The following is a 21,447-nucleotide window of genomic DNA, read 5'->3' as shown; positions in this document are numbered from 1 at the left end:
TTCCCCAAAAGTGGCCATGCAAGTAGATAGGATGGTAAAGCCGGCTTATGGCATGCTTGCCTTATTGGTCAGAGAATTGAGTACAAGAGTCAGGATGTCATGTTGCAGTTTTATAAGACTTTGGTTAAGCCACACTTCACAGGATTGTGTTTAATCCTGGTCACCACATTACAGGAAGGATGTGGAGGCTTGGAGAGGATGCAGAAGACGTTTGCCAGGATGCTACCTGGATTGGAGAGTGTCAGCTATAAGGAGCGGTTAAAAACACTTGGGTTATATTATCTGGAGAGGGGGAGGCCGAGGAGACACTTGATAGAAGTTTACAAAATTATGAGATGCTTAGGGAGGGTTGACGGTCAGAATCTTTTCCCCAGAGTTGAAATGTCTAATACAAGGGGGCATGCATTTAAGGTTGAGGGGAAAGTTCAAAAGAGATGTGAGGGCCAAGTTTTTTTTAAAACATAGAGTGTGGTAGGAGTCTGGAACGCACTGCCAGGGGTGGTGGTGGAGGCAAATACAATAGGGGCATTTAAGAGATTTTTTTAGATAAGCACATGAATATGCAAAGAATGGAGGGATACGACCAAGGCAGGCAGATGGGATTAGTTTAATTTGGCACCATGTTAGGCACGACTTCATGGGCCAAAGGTCCTGTTCCTGTGAGTACAGTTCTATGTTCTATATCGTTTAATCCCTTTAGCCCCATGAACTATATCGAACTCCTTCTTGAAAACATTTAATATTTTGGTCTCAACCACTTTCTGTGGCAGAGAATTCCACAAGCTCACCACCCTCTGACTGAAAACGTTTCTCATCTCAGTCCTGAATGGTCAAGACTTTATCCTTAAACTTTGGTTCTGGATTCCTTGGTCATCTGGAACATCCTTCCTTTGTCTACCCTGTCTAATACTGTTAGAGTTTTACAATTTTTTTCTGGAGATCTCCCCTCATTCTTCTAAACTTCAGTGAATATAGTCCTAAATGATCCAGTGTCTCCTCATACATCAGTCCTGCATCCCAGGAATCATTCTGATAAACCTTTGTTGCATTCCCTACAGAACCAGAACATTCTTCCTTAGATAAGGAGATCAAAACTGTACACAATGCTCCAGGTGAGGTCCCACCGTGGCCAATAGAGTCATAGGGAGGCATTGCGTTATACAGCATAGAAAAAGACCCTTTGATCCACCATGTCTATGCCAACCAACAAACACCAAACTACACTAATCCCATTTATCTGCACATGGTCTATAGCCTACTGTCTCCTGGCATTTTAAGTGCTCATTTAGTTGCTTCTTAAATGTCATGAGACTACCTGTTTCCACTACCCTCTCAGTTAGCACGCTCCATATTTCTACCACCCACTGGGTGAAAAAGTGATTTCTCAGATCCCCTCTATTTGCTCCTCTCCTTAAACTTTTGCCCTCTGGTCTTAGACATGTCTGCCATGGGAAAATGATTCTCACTATCTACCCTGTTAATCTTGAGCCTAATCCTGCTTTCTCGCCATAACCTTTGATCTCATTTGCCCCAAGTGCTATATCGAATTGCCTTTTGGATACATTCAATGTTTTGGCATCAAGGGTAGGCTAGTGGTATTATCGCTAGACTATTAATCCAGAAACCCAGCTGATGTTCTGGGGACCCGGGTTCGAATCCCATCACGGCAGATGGTGGAATTAGAACTCAAAAAAAAAGTCTGGAATTAAGAATCTACTGTCACCATGAAATCATTGCCAATTGTTGGAAAAACCCATCTGGTTCACTAATGTCCTTCAGGGGAGGAAATCTGCCACCCTCACCTGGTCTGGCCTACATATGACTCCAAACCGACAGCAATGTGGATTACTCTCAACTGCCCTCTTAAATGGCCTAGCAAGCCACTCAGTTGTGCCAATTGCTACAAAGACTCAAAGAAATTAAACTGGACAGATCACCTGGCATTGACCTAGGCACCGGAAAAGACAACGGCAGAAACGGCCCTGTCAACCATGCAAAGTCCTCCTTGAGAACAACCTCCATCTGTTGTGTGGCACTATCACTATGCTAAATGGGACAGACTTCACACAGACCTAGCAACTCAAGACTGGGCATCCACGAGGCACTGTGGGCCATCAACAGCAGCAGAATTGTACTCCAACACAATCTGTAACCTCATGGCCTGGTATACCCCCCACTCAACCATTACCATCAAGCCAGGGGATCAACCCTGGATCAATGAAGAGTGCAGGAGGGCATGCCAGAAGAATCAGGCATACCTGAAGATGAGGTATCAACCTGGTGAAGCCACCAAACATGACTACTAGTACGCCAAACAGCGAAAGCAGCAAGTGATAAACAGAGCTAAGCGATCCCACAACTAACGGATCAGATCTGAGCTCTGCAGTCCTGCTACAGCCAGTCGTGAATGGTGGTGGATGATGAAACAACGCACTGGAGGAGGAGGTTCCACAAATATCGCCATCCTCCATGATGGAAGAGCCAAGCACATCAGTGCAAAAGATAAGGCTGAAGCATTCGCAACAATCTTCAGCCAGAAGTGCCGAGTGGACGATCCACCTCGGCCTCCTCCAGTGGTCCCCAGCATTGCAGATACCAGTCTTCAGTCAATTCGATTCACTCCACATGATATCAAGAAACAATTGGAGACACTGGATACTGCAAAGGCCACCGGCCCCAACAACATTCCGGCAATAGCACTGAAAACTCGCGCTCCAGAACTTGCTGCTCCCTTAGCCAAGCTGTTCCAGCACGGTTACAACACTGGTACCTACCCGACAATGTGGAAAATTGCCCAAGTATGTCCTGTACACAAAAAGCAGGACAATACAACCTGGCCAATTACCATCCCATCAGTCTCCTCTCGATCATCAGTAAAGTGATGGTAGGTGTCATCAACAGTGCTATCAAGCAGCACCTACTCAGCAATAACCTGCTCAGTGATGCCCACTTTGGGTTCCGCCAGGGCCACTCTGTTCCTGACCTCATTACAGCCTTGGTTCAAACATGGACAAAACAGCTGAATTTCAGAGGTGAGGGGAGAGCGACAGCTCTTGATATCAAGGCTGCATTCGACCAAGCGTGGCATCAAGGAGCCCCAGCAAAACTGGAGTCAATGGGTATCAGGGGGCAAATGCTCTGGTGGTTGGAGTCATACCTGACACATAGGAAGATGGTCGTGGTTGTGGGAGGTCAATCATCTCAGCTCCAGGACATCTCTGTAGGAGTTCCTCAGGGTAATGTCCTAGGCCCAACCATCTTCAGCTGCTTCATCAATGACCTTCCCTCCATCATAAGGTCAGAGTGGGCATGTTCACCGATGATTGCACAACGTTCAGCACCATTTGTGACTCCTCCGGCACTGAAGCAGTCCATGTGCAAATGCAACAAGATCTGGACAATATCCAGGCTTGGGCTGACAAGTGGCAAGTGACATTCGTGCCACACAGATGCTATGACCATCCCAATAACAGACAATATAACCACCATCCCTTGACATTCAGTGGTGTTACCATCACTGAATCCCCCACTATCAACATCCTGGGGGTTACCATTGACCAGAAACTCAACTGGACTCACTACATTAACAGAGTGGCTACAAGAGCAGGCCAGAAGCTGGGAATACTGTGGTGAGTAACTCATCTCCTGACTTCTCCAAAGCCTGCCTACCATTTACAAGGCACAAGTCAGGAGTGTGATGGAATACTCCCCACTTGCCTGGATGAGTGAAGTCCCAACAACACTCAAGAAGCTTGACACCATCCAGGACAAAGCAGCCCGCTTGATTGGCCCTACATCCACAAGCATTCACTCCCTCCACCACCGACGCTCAGTAGCAGCAGTGTGTACTATCTACAAGATGCACTGCAGAAATTCACCAAAGATCCTCAGACAGCACCTTTCAAACCCACGACTACTTCCATCTCGAAGGACAAGGGCAGCAGATATATGGGAACACCACCACCTCCAAGCTCCCCTCCAAGTCACTCACCATCCTGACTTGGAAATATATTGCCGTTCCTTCACTGTCGCTGGGTTAAAATCCTGGAATTCCCTCCCTAATTGCATTGTGGGTCAACCCACAGCAGGAGGACTGCAGCGGTTCAAGAAGGCAGCTCACCACCACCTTCTCAAAGGGCATCTAGGGATGGGCAAGAAATGCTGGCCAGCCAGTGACACCCACATCCGACAAATGAAAAGGAAAAAAACTACTTCCTGTGGTAATGAATTTCACAGGCTCACCACTCTGAGTGAAGCAATGCTTCCTCATCTCAGTTCTAAATAGTCTACCCCAAATCCTCGTACTGTGACCCCACCCACCATTGGGAACATCCTCCCTGCATCTACCCTCTCCAGTCCTGTTAGAATTTTAAGTCTCTTTGAGATCCCACCATCATTCATCTGAGCTACAGCAAAAACAATCCCAACCTAGTCAATCTCTCCTCATACATCAGTCCCGCCCTCCCCAGAATCAGCATGGTAAACCTTTGCTGCACACACACGAGAGCAAGAGCATTCTTCCTCAGAAAAGGAGTCAAAACTGCACACAATATTCCAGGTGTGGTCTCACCAAGGCCCTGTACAACTGCAATAACACATCCCCGCTCAGGAAGAAAGTCCAAAGATGTCACAACCCTGGGAAACTATGGGCTCCCTAAGATTCTGAACAATCTCGAGTGCGCACACAGCTACACAAACAACCAAGTTGAGTCGTTTCTTTTATGCTTCCTACCAATTCTGCACAAAAAAGATGTGTTTAGACCTTGAGCCTTTTTTTGAATTCTGCAAGAACCTGGGAAGCCTATAGTTTCCCATTTCACTCACCAAGTCAATTCCTTATCCAATCATGAATGTATGACTAAGCAGCTGGTACAGGGTTTCAGGGTTCTCGGATCATTGGGGCACGGGTGACCTGTACAAAAGGGACAGGTTGCACCCAAATTGGAGGGGAAGAAATATCGTCACAGGGAGATTTGCTAGTGCTACTTGGGAGGGTATAAATTAGAGTGGCAGGGGGCTGGGAGCAGCAGGTCAGCAAGTGCATGGATTTAGGGCAAAGTAGATGTTAAGACAGTAAGTCAGAAAGAAAGGATAGCCAGAGACAGGTAAACGAACATAACAGGACTGACGGGCTGAAGTGTATGGGTAAGGCAGATATGCTTAGAGCCTGGATCAATACGTGGGATGATGATATTGTGGCCATTACTGAGACTTGGTTGAGAAAGGAACAGGACTGGCTGCTCAATATTCCAGGGTTTCATTATTTCAGATGAGACAGAGGGGGAGGTAAAAGAGATGGAGGAGTTCCATTACTAATCAGGGAGAAAATCACATCTGTACTCAGAGGACATAATGGAGGGCTCATCCACTGAGGTAATATGGATAGAGTTCAAAATTAAGCAGGTGCATTTACTCTGATGGGATTACACTGTAGACTCCCCAACAGCCACCAAAACATTGAGGAACAAATGTGTAGGCAGATTGTGGAAATATGCAATAACAACAGGATATCATTTGTGGGTGACTTTAATTTCCCCAAATTGCCTGGAATTTCCTTAAAGCAAGAGGCGTAGACAGGGCAGAATTTGTTAGGTGTATCCAAGAGGGTTTCTTGAAACAGTATGTGGATAGTCCAACTAGAGGAGGGGCCATACCAGACCTTGCACTGGCTAATGAGTCTGGCCAGGTGACGAACCTTTCAGCAAGAGAGCATTTTGGAAACAGTGATCACAACTCCTTACGTTTTAAAGAAGCTATGAATAAGGACAAGTCAGGGCCTTGTGGGAAGGTACTAAATTAGGAGAGACCAAATTACATCATTATTAGGCAGGAGCTAGGGAGGATTGAATGGGAGGAGCTGTTATCAGGCAAGTCCACCTTTGACACATAGGAGTTGTTTAAAGACCAGAGTTCAGGACCAGCATGTTCCAGAAAGGAGAAAGTCAAAAATGGCAAGGTAAGGGACCCTTGGATAATGAGGGAGGTTGTGAATTTAGTCAAAAAAGGAAAAAAAGCATACATAAGTTTTAGGAAGCTAAAATCGGACAAGGCCCGTGAGGAATATAAAGCAGGAGAGAACTCAAGCAGGCGATTAGGAGAGAAAGGATGGGTCGTGAAATGACCTTGGTAAGTACAGTTAAAGAGAATCTCAAGGCATCCTATACATATATTAAAAACAAGGAGGATAACTAGGGAGAGGGTAGGACCACTCAAGGATAAAGGAGGGAACTTGTGCTTGGAGGCACAGCATATGAGTGATGAGTACTTTGTATCAGTATTCACCCAGGAGGATGCCATGGAGGATAGTGAGGTTAGTGGTGGAGCATGCTAACATGCTAGGGCATTTTGAAATCAAGCAATAAATGGAGTTGGATTTCTTGAAGAGCATTAACGTGGATAAGACCGCAGGGCCCGATGGTATCTACCCCAGGTTAGTGAGACAGACAAGAGATGAGATTGCTGAGGCCTTGACCAAGATCTTTGTTTCCTCACTGAGGTCCCAGAGACTGGCAAGTAGCTAATGTTGTTCCTCTGTTCAAGAAGGGAAATGGAATCATCCAGGTGGGTCTCTCATCAGTGGTTGGGAAGCTATTGGAGAGAATTCTTAGGGATAGGATTTACATGCATTTGGTAAAGCATGGCCTAATTGGGGACAGTCAGCATGGCTTTGTGCAAGGCAGGTCATGTCTTACTAACTTGATTGATCACCTTCTTCACCTCCTTGGAAAATTCAATGAGGGTACAGCAGTGAAAGGTGACTACATGGATTATAGTAAGGCTTTCAACAAGGTCCCTCACGGTAGGCTTATCCAGAAGAATAAGATGCATGGGATCCAAAGTGACTTGGCCGTCTGAATTCAGAATTGGTTTGCCCATAGAAGGCAGGGGGTGGTGATGCAAGGGTATCTCCGAGGCTGGAGGTCTGTGAATAGTGATGTTCCGCAGTGATCTGTAGCGAGACCTCTGCTGTTTGTGATATTTATATACAAAACTTGGATGAAAAAAAATGTATAATGATATATATAAATTACAAAGATCAGTGGAGTTATTCATAGGTAGAAGGTCGTCAAATGATACAGCGGGATATGGATTGGTTGCAGATATGGGCAGAAAAATGGCAGATTAAAGTTTAATATGGGCAAGTGTGATGTGCTGCACTTTGGGAGATCAAATATTAAAGTTAGAATATTGGGTTCAGTCCTGGTCACTACATTACAGGAAGGATGCTAAGTCTTTGGAGAGGGTGCAGAAGAGATTTACCAGGATGTTGCCTGGATTAGAGGGTATGAGTTAGAAGGAGAGGCTAGAAAAAAGTCAGATTGTTTTCTTTGGAGTGGCAGAGGCGGAGGGGACATTTGAAAGAAGTCTATAAAATTATGAGATACACAGATGGGATTGACAGTCAGAACCTTCCCCACCGCGCTCCCCGAGTTGAAATGTCTAATACTTATGGAGGTGCATTTAAGGTAAGAGGGGTAAAGTTCAAAGCAGATGTCAAGAGCAAGGCTTTTTTTCTCCCCCCCAGAGAGTGGTAGGTGACTAACATGCTGCCAGGGGTGGTGGTGGAGACAGATATGATAGGGGCATTTAAGGGGCTTATAGATAACCACATGAATATGCAAGGAATGGCAGGATATGGACCAAGGGCAGACCAAGGGATTAGTCTAATTTGGCATCCTGCTTGACACAACATTGTGGACTGAAGGAACAGTTCCTGTGCTATTCTGTTCTACGTTCTAATCAGAGTCAAAGTGTCAACCAATCAGCTCCATGTCGCCTATCATATGAATTGTTGTGGTCTTTGAAAATTTGGCACTCATACACTGGTCCTGAAGAATGCAGAATATGAAGGGTCAGCGGTATGGTTCCTTCTTAAACAGGTATGCAACCCTGTTTGGATACAGAGGTCAACCAAACACACAGGGAGCCAAGCATTCCTTTTCCTGTTGGTTGGAGTGTTTTCTGCTGTTAGAGGGAGAAGCGCATGCCACCCATTCCAGCCTCTTACCTATGATGACTTGCCGATCATCAGCAATCAGCATCTTACTGTGGATGTAAATCAGCTCCGAAACTGGGCTGTTGTTGAGTTCCCCGTGAGTCCGCAGACCACTAAATGAGATGTAGTTCACCCACTCATCCCCCACTGGAAAAGAAGAAGGAGATAATATCAGGTTCTGCTAACTCAGGACATTTCAAGAGCTATGGCCCATTGAACCTGCTTTCCCACCTTCAGTGCACAGCAAGCTCTCAAGAACAGGAAATACTATAATTCATTCTTTTTAGTCGTGTTGGTTGAGGATAAGTCGATTGGCCAGGATAGTGGGGCAGAACACCTTTAGCTCTTTTTGCTCCAATCAGTTCCCTGGAACATCAACAGAAAGAAATTTAAGGATTGTTGGATAATAGGTACTTGGTTTGCCCATAGGAGCAGCAGGAGGCCATTTAGCTCTTCATGCTTCTTCTATCATTCAATCAAATCATGGAAAATCTGCAGCTTAACTCCAATCTACCATGGCTCCAACACCCCCTTAATATTCTGACCTAGCAGAAGTCTATCCATCTTGGTTTTGAAATTGTCAATTGATGGTCACTCTCAGCTTATTTTTTGAACACTCAGATCTCCCTCTATCTTCGAGGTCTGCAATTGCTCATCATTTAGATAATATCCTTCTTTTTATTCCTCCTGCCAAAATGGACAATTTCACATTTTCTCAACTAATACTCTCTCTGCCAGACCTTTACCCACTCAATTAACCTTCCCATGTCTTTTTGTAGCCTTCTTGTGACACTTTCCACCAATCATCAGCAAAATTAGCAAACAGTCCCTTTCATTCTTCCACCCAAGTCATTTATATAAAACTGTAAACAGTTGGGGCCCTAGCACTGATCAATATGACACAATACTTGTTACATATTGCCAACCAGAAAGTGATCCAATTATGCCTGATCACTGTTTGCTGTTAGTTAGGGAATGATCTATCCATGTCAGTGTGTTATTCACGAGACACATGAACTTTCTTTTGCAATAACCTTTGATGTGGCATCTTATCAAATTCCTTCAAGACATCTAACTACAATATATCCACTATTTGCCCTTTATATATCTGCTATATAACTCCAATTGATTGATCAAACACGATTTCCCTTTCACAAAATCATACTGACGGCCTGATTACCCTGAACTTTATGAAGTACTTTGCCAGAATGCCTTTCATAATAGCTTCCAACAAATTCCCTATGACTAATCTCAAGTTAACTGGTCAGCAATTTCCTGCTTTCTGTCTCCGTTCCTTTCTGAATCAAATTCAATCATATGAGCACTGCTAACTAGCAGCTCCATTGATACAAGATCATGAAATAATCCTGTCTCATAGTGCACTACCAGGTCTGGTATAGCCTGTTCTTTGGTTGGCTCTAGAACGTACTGCCCTAAGAAACAATCCTAAAACTACTCCATGAATCCATAATTAGGGCAATTTGTTGTTCTACATGGGAGACTCCTTTGTGGAGAGCATAAACATCAGCACAGAGTAGATGGGTCAAATGGCTTGTTTCTGTGCTGTACGTCTCTCTGTGGAAGACCCAAGAGAGTGTTTCCTGTTTTAGCCTTTCTAGTATTCTGCCCAAATTGGCCAGTTTTGCAATATCTCCCATCTTCAGGCAAGCAGAAAAATGTCTTCTCTAATCAAACGGCCATTGGGTCTCAAGCAAACTGAACATCTACAGGGTCTTCTTAGGTGCAAGAAAATGATTGCAAACTGACCAAACCTACTACAGCCTCCCTCTATCCTTCCCATCAGGTTATGATACCATTCTTAATCATATATTAAAGATGTTGCAAAGAAAGGCATGTGAAGGGCATTGTTTAATCAAGTACCTAGAGCACAAAAGAAGGAGAGAGACTGTCAGGACACATGCCACACAAGTAGGCAGCAGCTATTTGGAATTAAAACAGAAATTGCTGGAAAAGCTCAGCAGGTCTGGCAGCATCTGTGAAGAAAAAGTCACAGTTAACGTTTCGATTTTTTCTTCACAGATGCTGCCAGGACTGCTGAGCTTTTCCAGCAACTCCCGTTTTTGTTCCTGACTTACAGGTTCCGCAGTTCTTTTGGTTTTTATTTAGCCATTTAGAATTCTGAATTTTGTCAGTAAATTCAAGTTTTAGTTCAACATAGCATCTAGTTGCCTACTTCACCAAATGGCTTTAGAGTGAGTCAATACACAACCATCTACATCCTTCCTCCATCAGATCAATCACAACCATTGCAGTTTTGCATATAACAGTAACAGGAACAGGAACAAATGGTGGGATAAACATAGCATTTGTAACCAAGAACAGAGTCAAAGAATACTTACTATGTTTTTTTAAACGTTCGACAATGGAATATTCACCTCTGCATATGGACCTGGAGGAGAGAAATTTTGAGAAAGAAAGTTTGTACATCTCTGGAAGGGAATGGGAGTAAAACGGAGATTGCAATTTTCAGTGGGAGTGGAAATATGCAGGCTTTTCTCAGTCTGAAGAGATTCTAAAGGCACTCGTTTAAGGTTCAGACCATTTTCTAATCCATGGGACATAGATACACAAAGAATAAAGAAACATTGGGGATATTGATGGGGATTATAATGTCCCTTTTTACACAGTCACAGAACGAAACCATTGAGGTTAGAGAATCAATTGAAAATTTCACAATTGAGAGTAAATAGATTGTCATGGGATAAGATTACTTAGTGATACAATTCACATGAATTAATTCATAGCATGATATAGCACAGAAGCAAGCCAGTCATTTGAACCTGCTCCAGATTGTTCTGAACAGCAGCCTGCCACTCATTTCCCTACATTTCTATTCTCTCCAAGTATTTTATCTGACTCCTTTTTGAAGATTGTTATTAAATTCTGCACTCTGGTGAGATCACATATGGAATATTGTGTCAGTCCCTTATTTAAGGGAAGCTGTAAATGCATTGGAAACAGTTCAGAGAAGGTTTACCAGACAAATCCCTGAAAAAGATGGGTTTTCTCATGAGGAAGGGTTGGACAGGCTAGGCTTGTATGCTCTGGAATTTAGAAGAGTATGAGGTGACTTGTTTAAAACACGTTAGATCCTGAGGGGTCCCGACAAGGTAGGTATGATCTAGGTAACGTCCATTTAAGACAGAGATGAGAATTTTTTGAGGGTCTTGTGTCTTTTGAACTCTCTTCTTGAAAAGGCAATGGAAGCAATCTTTGAACATTTTGAAGGCTGAGCTAGATAGACTCTTGTTACACAAGGGGGTGAAAGGTTATCCAGGGTGGGAGGGAAGGTGGATTAGAGGTTACAGTAGGATCAGTGATGACCTTATTTAATGCTGGAACAAGCTCAAGGAGCTGAATGGCCTCCTGCTGCTTTTGTTGTTTATACGGTCATAATCTGTATCCACCATACACAGATAGTGCATAACAGAGTTATGTTTCCAAACCATTCGCTACATTGAAAAAAAAGATTCTCATGCAGCAAACATACAGAATGGCAGAACACGCTTGAGGGACTGAATGGCCTCTTCCTGTTCCTATCTTCTATTTGGATAGATTTCAGGAGTGGCAATATATCAGCTACAGCACAGGGACAACAGCACTCTCTTGGAATTTGTATTATCATAAGTGCCATTAATAGAGTCATTGAGAGCTACAACACAGAAAGAGACCCGGTGGCTCAGTGGTTAGCACTGCTGTCTCACAGCACCGGGGTCCCGCGTTCAGTTCCACCCTCAGTGACTGTCGGTATGGAGTTTGCACATTCTCCCTGTGTCTGCGTGGGGTTCCTTTGGGTGTTCTGGATTCCTCCCACAGTCCAAAGATGTGCAGGTTTGGTGGATTGGCCATGATAAATTGCCCACAGTGTCCAGTGATGTGTAGATTAGGTGGGTTAGCCATGGGAAATGCAGGGTTACGGGGATAAGGGAGGGAGGGAGGGAGGGAAAGAGGGAAAGACGTCTAGGTAGGATCCTGTTCAGAGGGTTGGCCTGGACTCAATGGGCTGTTTCCACATTATGGGGATTAGAGGGCCCCTCAACCCAGCTTATCCATATTGATCATCAACCATCTTGTTATTTTAAACCAATTTTCCAGAACTTAGCCCATAGCTTTGTATGCATTGAGTGCAAGTGCACTTCTAAATACTTGGAAATGTTAGGAGGGTTTCTGCCTCTACCACCCTTACAGGCAAGGAGTTCCAGATTCCCATCATCCTCTAGGTAAAAAAGTTTTCCTTAGATGTCCTCTAAACTTCTTACCATTTAACTTAAATCTAAGCCCCTGGTCATTGACTCTCCCCCCCCACCACCCTCAACCAATGGGATACATTTCTTCCTATCTATGCATCTCAATTTGATACATCTCAATTATGTCCCTTCTCAATCTCCACTGCTCAAAGGAAAACAACCTCAGTCTATCCAATCTCTTTTCATAACAAACTCTCCAGCAAAGGCAACGTCTCCTCTGCACCTTCTCCAGTGCCCTCACATCCCTCCAATAACGTGGATCCCAGAACTGCACACGGCTGTGGCGTACCCAACTATATATACTGCTCCATCATAACCTCCCTACTGTATTCAATGCCTCAACTAATAAATATCTCTGAACCCTGCCTTGATCCGTAAGGGGTACCTGTCTAACAGATACAGTAACTGCCTATGGTTAGTCAACAGGGACTGAAGTGAGGAGGATTATTGCTACCGCTCTGATTCCGGATTGATACTATTCTAATTTCAGATTGATATATCTTTCCCATTTGAATCAAAGCCTCTCTGATTCTGGATTAAAACTTTTCCAATTTTGGATTGATATCACTCCAATTCCGGTGGACGTGGGTTACCTGAATGTGAAGTGTAGGATCGTCTGAATGGAATTCCCACCTCCGGTTGATACATCCCCCTGGAAGCCAGGTAACAGTGGAATGACAATGTACACACGGTATGTCCTCTTTGTACTGGAGACATTGGAATAAGAGAAGAATGACAGTCATTCTGAGGGAGGAGAATACTAAATTCAATCACACTCCAATATCACAAGATTAGCGCGGGTCCGTGAGCCCTCCCTACCTGAACAGTCCCATAGATACTGGGGTTTCAGTATCCATTGAATACTGAATTCCAAGCCAGGATGGTGAGTGGGAGGGGATATGGTGCTGCCTTTGTCCTTCAAGATGGCAGTGTCCATGGGTTTGGAAAGTGTTGTCTAAGGAGCTGTGATGAATTTCTGCAGTGCATCTTGTAGATGTGACACAAATGCTGCTACTGGGCATTTATCATGGAGACAGTGGATGCGGTGTCAATCAAGCAGGCTGCTTTGTCCTGGATGGTATTGAGCTTCTTCAGTGTGGTTGGAGCTGCAAGTAGGTAAGTAGGGAGTATTCCATCACACTCCTTGTGCCGCGAGTGCTCAGGCTTTGGGATTCAGGACTTGAGTTACTTGCCACAGTATTCTCAGCCTCTGACCTCCGACTGTTGTGGGCAAATGTTTTCTTGTATTAATCCAGGAAAAAAACAGCAAACTACAAGAAAGGGAAGCTTTATGCTCCACATTCTTGAGAGAGGATTAAGGGGAAAACTTCACTGATGGTTATAACGAGTTACATTGACAAGACCAGGTTTAGCCAAAGAGCTATATTTTCACAAGCATTATGAGCACACAGGTATAGAGAGTGAACTTGGCTACTTTAATGCTTATTGCACGGCTGCCAATGGTGGAGTGATAGGAGTCAGGCCATCCTCAAGAAACTGGAGTTGGAGGGTACAGAGATCTCAAAGGTTTCTAGGGGTTGGAAGAGGTTCCAGAGATAGAGAGAGTTGGGGTGTAGGGACTGTGGGAAATTCTAGTGATATGGATTTGGGGTGTAGGGATTGAAGGAGGTTACAGAGATAGGGATTTTGGTTAGAGGCTAGGAAGTGATGATAATGTCAAACCCAATACTTAGAAAGTTGCAGCTTCCCTGCTCAGTGAGTTCTAATTCTGAATGGCTGGTTTGAGATACAGGGTGACCCAACAGTGTGGGTTCAATGTGTACACCAGTTGAGGTTACCATGAAGGACTCTCCTTCTCAATCTCTCCCCTTGCCTGAGGTATAGTGACCCTCAAGGTTAAACCCCCACTAGTGGTCTCTCTCAAATGAGAGAACAATCTTGTAGTCCTCAGGGTCAGTGACAACTTTACCTAATACATGATTCCTGAGGGAAACTGTACTGAATGTTGGAACAACACATGGGAGTGGGACAGTGCATTTTCAGATTGTCCCTCACCTGTGGGCTTTGAGGATTCGTTCAACGATAACATCTCCAATCTGATTATAGACACTGCGATCATCAGCACAGGTGATGAAGAACTGATTCTAGGGTCAAAAAGACGTAGCTAGAGGTTAAACACAATAAAATGTATAAACAGACTTACACCAAGCAGTTAATATAACAAGGTGTAGAGCTGGATGAACACAGCAGGCCAAGCAGCATCATAGGAGCAGGAAGGCTGACGTTTCGGGCCTAGACCCTTCATCAGAAATCTCTCCATCATCTCTCCTACACCAAGCAGTTTGTGGGATGTGGAATACAAGCAGTGGGAGACTAATCCGTCACCCACCCCACACCCAATTCTTTTTATAAAAAGTTACTTATTCTTAGAATCTCAAAGTATGGGTGAATGCTGGCCTGACCAACAACATTGTCCATCCCTAATTACCCTTGAAAAAGTTGGTGGTGAGTTGCTTTCTTGAACCGCTGCAGTCCATGTGTTTTAGGGAAACACCCGATGCCATTAGGCAGTGAGTTCCAGAATTTTGATCAGTGACACTGAGGAAACAGTGATATAGAGACATAGAGTTACAGAGTAAAACAGCATGGAAACAGGCCCTTTGGCTTAAACTGGTCCATGCTGACCGTGGTGCCCACTTAGCTAGCTCCTACCCACATTTGGTCCATATCCCTCTAAACCCTCCCATCCATGTACCTGTCCAAATGTTTTTAAAAGGCTGCTATTATACCTGCCTCAAACACTTTCTCTGGTAACCCATTCCAAATACGCACCACTGTCTGCGTGAACAAGTTGCTCCTCAGGCCCTTCTTAAATCTTTCTCCTCTCACCTTAAGCCTATTTCCTCTAGTTTTCAAATTCCCATCCCTGGGAAAAAGACATTCATCCTATCTATGCCCCACATGATTTTATACACCTCAATAAGGTCACCCCTCATTCTCCAACGTTTCAAGGAATAAAGTCCTATCCTGGCCAACCTCTAACTAAAACTCAGGCCTACTAGTCCTGGCAACATCCTCGTAAATCTTGCTTGTACACTTTCCAGTTTAACTATGTCTTTCCTATAACAGGGTGATCAAAACTATGCACAATACCCCAAGTGCGGCCTCACCAATTACTTTATACAACTGTAACATAACATTCCAACTCCTATACTCAGTGCCTCAATCGATGAAGGCCAGCATGCTGAATGCCTTCTTCACCACCCCGTCTACCTACCAAGTCAGGATGATGCATGTTCTCTGCAACTGTAACATTGTATTCTTCACTCTGTTCTATTACCCTATGTACTTTGTATGCACTGTATACAAAACAAAACATTTCACTATACCTAGATACATGTGATAATAATAAATCAAATCAAATCAAATCAAATGAGTCGCTTGGAAGGGACTTTGAAGGTGGTGGTGTTCCCATGGCTCTGCTGCCGTTGTCCTTCTAGATGGTAGTGGTTGTAGGTTTGGAAGGTGCTGTCTGAGAAGTTGGGATAAATTTCTGCAGTGCATCATGGAGATTATGGTACATACTGCTGTTTCTGAGCATCAGTGGTGGAGGGAGCAGATGCCAACCCAATGGGCTACTTTGTCTTGAATGCTTTCGAGCTGCTTGATAGCTGTTGCAGCTGCACCAATCCAGGGAAGTGAGGAGGATTCCATCACATTCCTGACTTGTGCATTGTAGATGGTGGGGAGGCTTTGGGGAGGTGACTGACTCATTGTAAAATGGTGTGGATGGTAGAAAGACAGACAACTGTTGGGCTGAATGGCCTATTTCTGACATTTTAAAAAGAACTTTCTTTTTTAAAATGGGATGTGGGCATTAATGGCAGGGCCAGCACATGTTATCACTCCCCAACTGCCCTTGAATCAAGTGGATTGCTCATCATTTCAGAGGGATGTCAAAAGTCATCCACACTGCTGACAGTCTGTGACTCTGTAGGGTTCTTTTCTATTCATTTGTGGGATGTGGGCGTCACTGGCTGGCCAGCATTTCTTGCCCATCGAGAAGGTGGTGGTGAGCTGCCTTCTTGAACCATTGCAGTCCACCTGCTGTGGTTTGACCCACAATGCTATTAGGGAGGGAATTCCAGGATTTTGACCCAGTGAAGGAACAGCAGTATAGTTCCAAGTCAGGATGGTGAGTGACTTGGAGGGGAACTTGGAGGTGGTGGTGTTCCCATATATCTGCTGCCCTTGTGATTCTAGATGGAAGTGATTGCGGGTTTGGAAGGTGCTGTCTGAGGATCTTTGGTGAATTTCTGCGTGCATCTTGTAGATAGTACATGCTGCTGCTACTAAGCATCAGTGGTGGAGGGAGTGGATGCTTCTATGACACAACCACCAGCTGAAGACATGAATAAGGTGAATGAGCACTTGCTCCAAGTTGGTTTTACCTCAATGTATATGAAATGCTGACTATCACGAATCACATGTAAGTATGCATTGTAGATGGAGTTTTCACTGGAACCCGCAGACCAACATTCCACTGACCGGAGAACCTGAAAGAGGAAGTGTTCACGATAAAAATTTCAATATTTAATAACCTTTTCTGCTAGGAGCCCATCATTCACAATCTAAAAATAATTGTGAATCCTTTAATACCTGGTGGGGGCCCTGTCAACATTCATAGGAGCTGTTCACAAGCCCCATCTGTGAATTGGATTGGACAGCCAGCAATCCCAGTCCCAAACCGAATGTATAGATGGAACTGGGCCCCCTTAGCAATTCCAATCATGCTAGACTTTGTTCTGCATCTCTTAATCGCCTTACCCAGTTACAATCTGTCAGCAGGGTCAACGTTTCAAACTGAGCCACAGTCAGGAATTGGGATGGAGCGTGGGTGGATCAGAGAAAGATATCCAGATTTCCGCTCACCTTTTTGTGTGAAGGGGTGTTCCTGACATCAACCCTGAAAGATCTGCCTCAGATTTTAAGTCTGTACCCCCTTGTCCTGGAAATCTCCACCCCACCACAGGAAACAGTTTCTCTCTCTGTTTCTGTTTAATCAAGGCCTCATTTGATGGATTTAAAAGATCTCTGGGGCGTTATTAATTCTCTTCAGTGCCCTGGACTAATATACAGCCCTCAATCGGTTTCACAAAAACAGTGTATTTGTTCAAAATGTGAAACAGAAATTGCAGGAAAAATTCAGCTGGTCTGGCAGCATATAAAGAGAGAAAACAGAGTCAATGCTTCGAGTCCAATGATACTTCTTCAGCACTGTACTTGGTTATTACTGGATGTGGGATTTTGCTCTGCTGAAAACAGGCTTCCACATTTCTATTTTAATATAAAAACAGGAGTGGCCATTCAGGTCCTTCAGCCTGTTCCAACATTCAACGAAATCATGGCTGATGTATGACCTAATTCCATATCCCAGCCTTTGGCCTGTTGCCTTACTACAGCGACGGTACTGCAAGAGCCCCGAGGAGCCTTCACGTACTTTCAGTCATTGGCTATGGTGGCAATGATGAATAAGTGCAAGTTTCTCCATTTTGCCTTTCTTTTCCTCTTGTGAAGTCCCTCAATCTTGAACACCATCCCATTTTCTAATTAGAATCATAGAACTTTACAGCACAGAAGGAAGCCATTTGACCCATCATGTCTATACTGACTTCTGAAAGAGAGACCCAGCTGATTCCAGTCTCCAGCCCTGTAACTTCATCACTTTCAAGTAGATACCAACTCTCTTTTGAAACCTCCTATGGAATCTGCCTTCACCACTCTCCTGGGCAGCACATTCCTAATCCTAACAACTCTGAGTAAAGAGGCTTCTTCTCATCTCACTCCTCGCTCTCTTGGTGAAAATCTTGAAATTATGACCCTTAGTTACTGACACACCAAACAGTGGAAACAGAATATCCTTCTTTACAGTGTCAAAATTGTTCAAAATGTTGAATACCTCAATATGGTCACCTCCTAATCTTTATTGCTCCAAAAAGAGCAAGTCATGATGTGGAGGTACCAGTGTCGGACTGGGGTGGACAAAGTCAGAAGTCACGACAGCAGGTTATAATCCAACAGGTTAATTTGAAAACACAAGCTTTTGGAGCACTGCTCCTTTGTCAAGCGAACTGGAGAGAAGCACACAGGCACAGAACTTATAACTGGACAGGTCACTACAAGATAATTCCAGGTAATTAAGAATGTCAAAAGATAGTACAAATGTGCGAGTGTCGACAGCTGAATAGCAAGGGAAGGGATGACCTATGATCCAATCAATTGAGGCAGAGTTTTTTTTCCCTGAGAACATGGACTGTACCTTGATTTCAAGGTCAGTGTCTGCCGTGCTGCTGGTGTGCGAGAGGCACAACGGCAGAGTCTCTCAGCTAGTCTGTGCTGTAGGTCGACTTGACTGGATTCGCGATCTGTAGTCCTTTCGGACTCTTCTCTGATTTCTCGCAAAATAATCTCTCTGCCTCAATTAATCAGATCTGAGGTCATCCCTTCACTTGCTATTTAGCTGTTGACACTTTACTCACATGGTGTCATGTGACTTCTGACGTTGTCCAAAACGAATAAACCTAATCTCTCTAATCTTTCCTTGTGTCCAAAATCCTTCATTCCTGGTATCATTCCATTAAATTTCCTTTGAACACTTCAGGGGTTTAACATCTTTCCTGAAATAAGGTGCCTGGAACTGAACACAATTCTCCAAATATGGTCTGTCCATTGATTTGTAGAGGTGTAGCACCACCTGCTTGATTTTATACTCTATACATCTATTTTTAAACCCAAGCATCCTACAAGCCTTCTTAACAACGTTTCAGCTTGCCTGGCCACCTTCAGAGAATCATGCACATAAACCTCAAGGTCCTGCTGCTCCTACACTCTCCTCAAAGTTGTACCATTGAACCTGTAATGTCTCTCAGTGTTTCTTCGACCAAAATTCATTACCTCACATTTCTCTGCATTGAAATTCATCTGCCAGGAGTCTGTCATTTAATCAACTTGCCAATGCCCCTTTGAAGTCTCTCAGCATCATCTGCAAATTAGGGATTTTGCTCAACACCCATTTCCAAATCATTTATATAAAATCAGACAAAGCAATGGCCCCAACACCGATCCCAGGGAACATCACTTTCAAACTTGTCTCCATTCTGAGAAATGCCCATCTCCTACACCCTGTTTAGTTTCTTTTCCAACTTCTAATTCTTGCTGCTAAGGATCCATAATTCCTAACATTTCTAATTTGCTAACCAACTCAGAATGTGGAACTGCATCAAATGCTTTCTGAAAGTCCAAATATAACATTCACAGTATTATCCTCAACACAATCGCTCACTGATTAGCACTGTTGCCTCACAGCACCAGGAACCTGGGTTCAAGTGTCTGCGTGAAGTTTGCACATTTACCCTGTGTCTGTGTGGGTTTCCTTTGGGTCTTTCAGTTTCCTCCCACAGACCAAAGATGTTCAGTGAGGTGGATTGGCCATGCTAAATTGCCCATAGTGTCCAGGGATGTGCAGGCTAGGTGGATTAGCCATGAGAAATGCAGGGTTATAGGGATAGTTGGGAGGACAGGTCCGGGTGGGATGCTCTTCAGAGGGTAAGTATGGCCTCAAACGGCTGAATGGCCTGCTTGCACACTGTAGGGATTTTATGAATGATCCACCACCTGTGTCACCTCATCAAAGTACTCACTCAATTAAATTTGTCAGACATGACCTGCTTTTGACAAAGCCATGTTGACTGTCTAGTATCAACTTTTTCTGCTCCAAGTGTATATTTATCCTGTATTATGGTCTCCATCAGTTTTCCCACTATGGATGTTAAGCTGACAGGTCTATAGTTTCCCAGGTTATCCTTTGTCCCTTTCTTAAACAACAGTGTCACATTTGCAATCGTCTGTGCCCCGGGACTAATCCTGTTTTCAGAGGGCCTGGAAAATTTTTGTCAACGGCTCTGCCATTTGTTCCCTTAACTCTCTCAGCAATCTAGGATGCATCCCATCTGAACCTGGTGACCTCTCTATTTGGAGTGCTGCCAGCCTTTTTAGCATCTCTTCTTTATCTATCACTACACTGTTCAGTTGTTCAACACCCATGTTTTCAACTAAGCCATTATCAGCAGCTTCTAATTTGATAAAGACTGAAGCAAAATATTCATTTAGAACCTCTGCCAATTCCTTTACTTCAGTGAGCAGCTTACCCTGCTTGTTCATTCTGGGCCCCACTCTATCCTTCCCTAATCTTTTACCATCAATGTGCTTGAAAAATATTTCACTATTTGTTTTAGCACAGCCTGCCATCCTTTCCTCACGCTTGCTCTCAAACTTACTTATTCCAGCTTTAGCCTCTCCTGCATTTGAGATATTCTTCCTGATTTCTATTGCTATTTTATTCTGGTATGCATCATACTCCTCCTTTTTCTTCCTCATTTTCTAATCATTATGCTTAGTTATCCAGGGGACTCTAGCTTCGGATATTCCATATTTATTTCTGATGGGTGTGGATCTAGCTTGCACCCTATTCACCTCCTTTTTGAAATTCTCCCATTTTTCATCCATTGTTTTATCCACCATAATGTATCTTGGGAGGAAACCAGAGCACCCAGACGAAACCCATGCAGATATGGGGAGAATGCACAAACTCCACACAAACAGTCACCTAAGGCTAGAATCGAACGCGGGCACCTGGTGCAGTGAGGCAGAGGTGCTAACCACCGAGCCACCTTATCACCCTATCGCTGGCTCAAGTTGTTGACTGCAGTCAAATTTCAAACCATCACAACAATTTATACTACGGGTAGAAAGAATGCTAATTGGCTGATAAGTCAGCCCCGATTGGTACTGGCATTGCCACGGAGAAGTCAGTAGCTCCCACACACTCCTGGGCAATGTGAAAAAAGAGACAAAGCTCATCATATGGACCACTGGCCCTTACATAGAGGGGCCCATCCTCTGCACACAAAAGGAATACATCCAAGGCCTTGTGCCATTTTGAATTATCCAGTAGCCCATAATACCTCTTAGCTTTCTCCATTGCAGTGCCTCAGCCAATCATAAACAACCTGCCACACCCCCTTCCTTCCTGTGGTATAACGTGCTGTGGTACTTTGGAATTTGGCACTCTTGCATTATGTCCTGATGAGCAAGCAATGAGAAGCTTCGGGAATGTGTGTTGCTCCTCAGTAATAGACAGACAGGAGCTGCGAATAAACACTT

At 44.1% G+C, this 21,447-nt stretch overlaps 1 protein-coding gene across 5 annotated transcripts in view; it reads right to left on the bottom strand.

Moving 5' to 3' along the window:
* The window catches only part of LOC109920481 (phospholipase D2-like), a 105,956-nt gene that overhangs the window by 20,618 nt on the left and 63,891 nt on the right, over positions 1 to 21,447 (bottom strand). For 4 of the 5 annotated variants that reach the window (XM_048620133.1, XM_048620136.1, XM_048620135.1 and 1 more), the window contains exons 18-22: positions 16,677 to 16,781; positions 14,281 to 14,369; positions 12,858 to 12,971; positions 10,357 to 10,406; positions 8,009 to 8,143 (exon numbers count right to left, since the gene is read on the bottom strand). In XM_048620133.1, the coding sequence (XP_048476090.1) occupies positions 8,009 to 8,143; positions 10,357 to 10,406; positions 12,858 to 12,971; positions 14,281 to 14,369; positions 16,677 to 16,781 (493 nt within the window). Of the gene's footprint in view, positions 1 to 8,008; positions 8,144 to 8,227; positions 8,363 to 10,356; positions 10,407 to 12,857; positions 12,972 to 14,280; positions 14,370 to 16,676; positions 16,782 to 21,447 lie in introns of those variants that run through there. The other variant, XR_007266111.1, reaches the window with a different exon arrangement.

Source organism: Rhincodon typus, chromosome 45 (assembly GCF_021869965.1).
Source record: "Rhincodon typus isolate 14 chromosome 45, sRhiTyp1.1, whole genome shotgun sequence".
NCBI lineage: Eukaryota > Metazoa > Chordata > Chondrichthyes > Orectolobiformes > Rhincodontidae > Rhincodon > Rhincodon typus.
The sequence above is the reverse complement of the archived record's forward strand: the minus strand, read 5'-3'. Positions and strand labels throughout refer to the sequence as shown.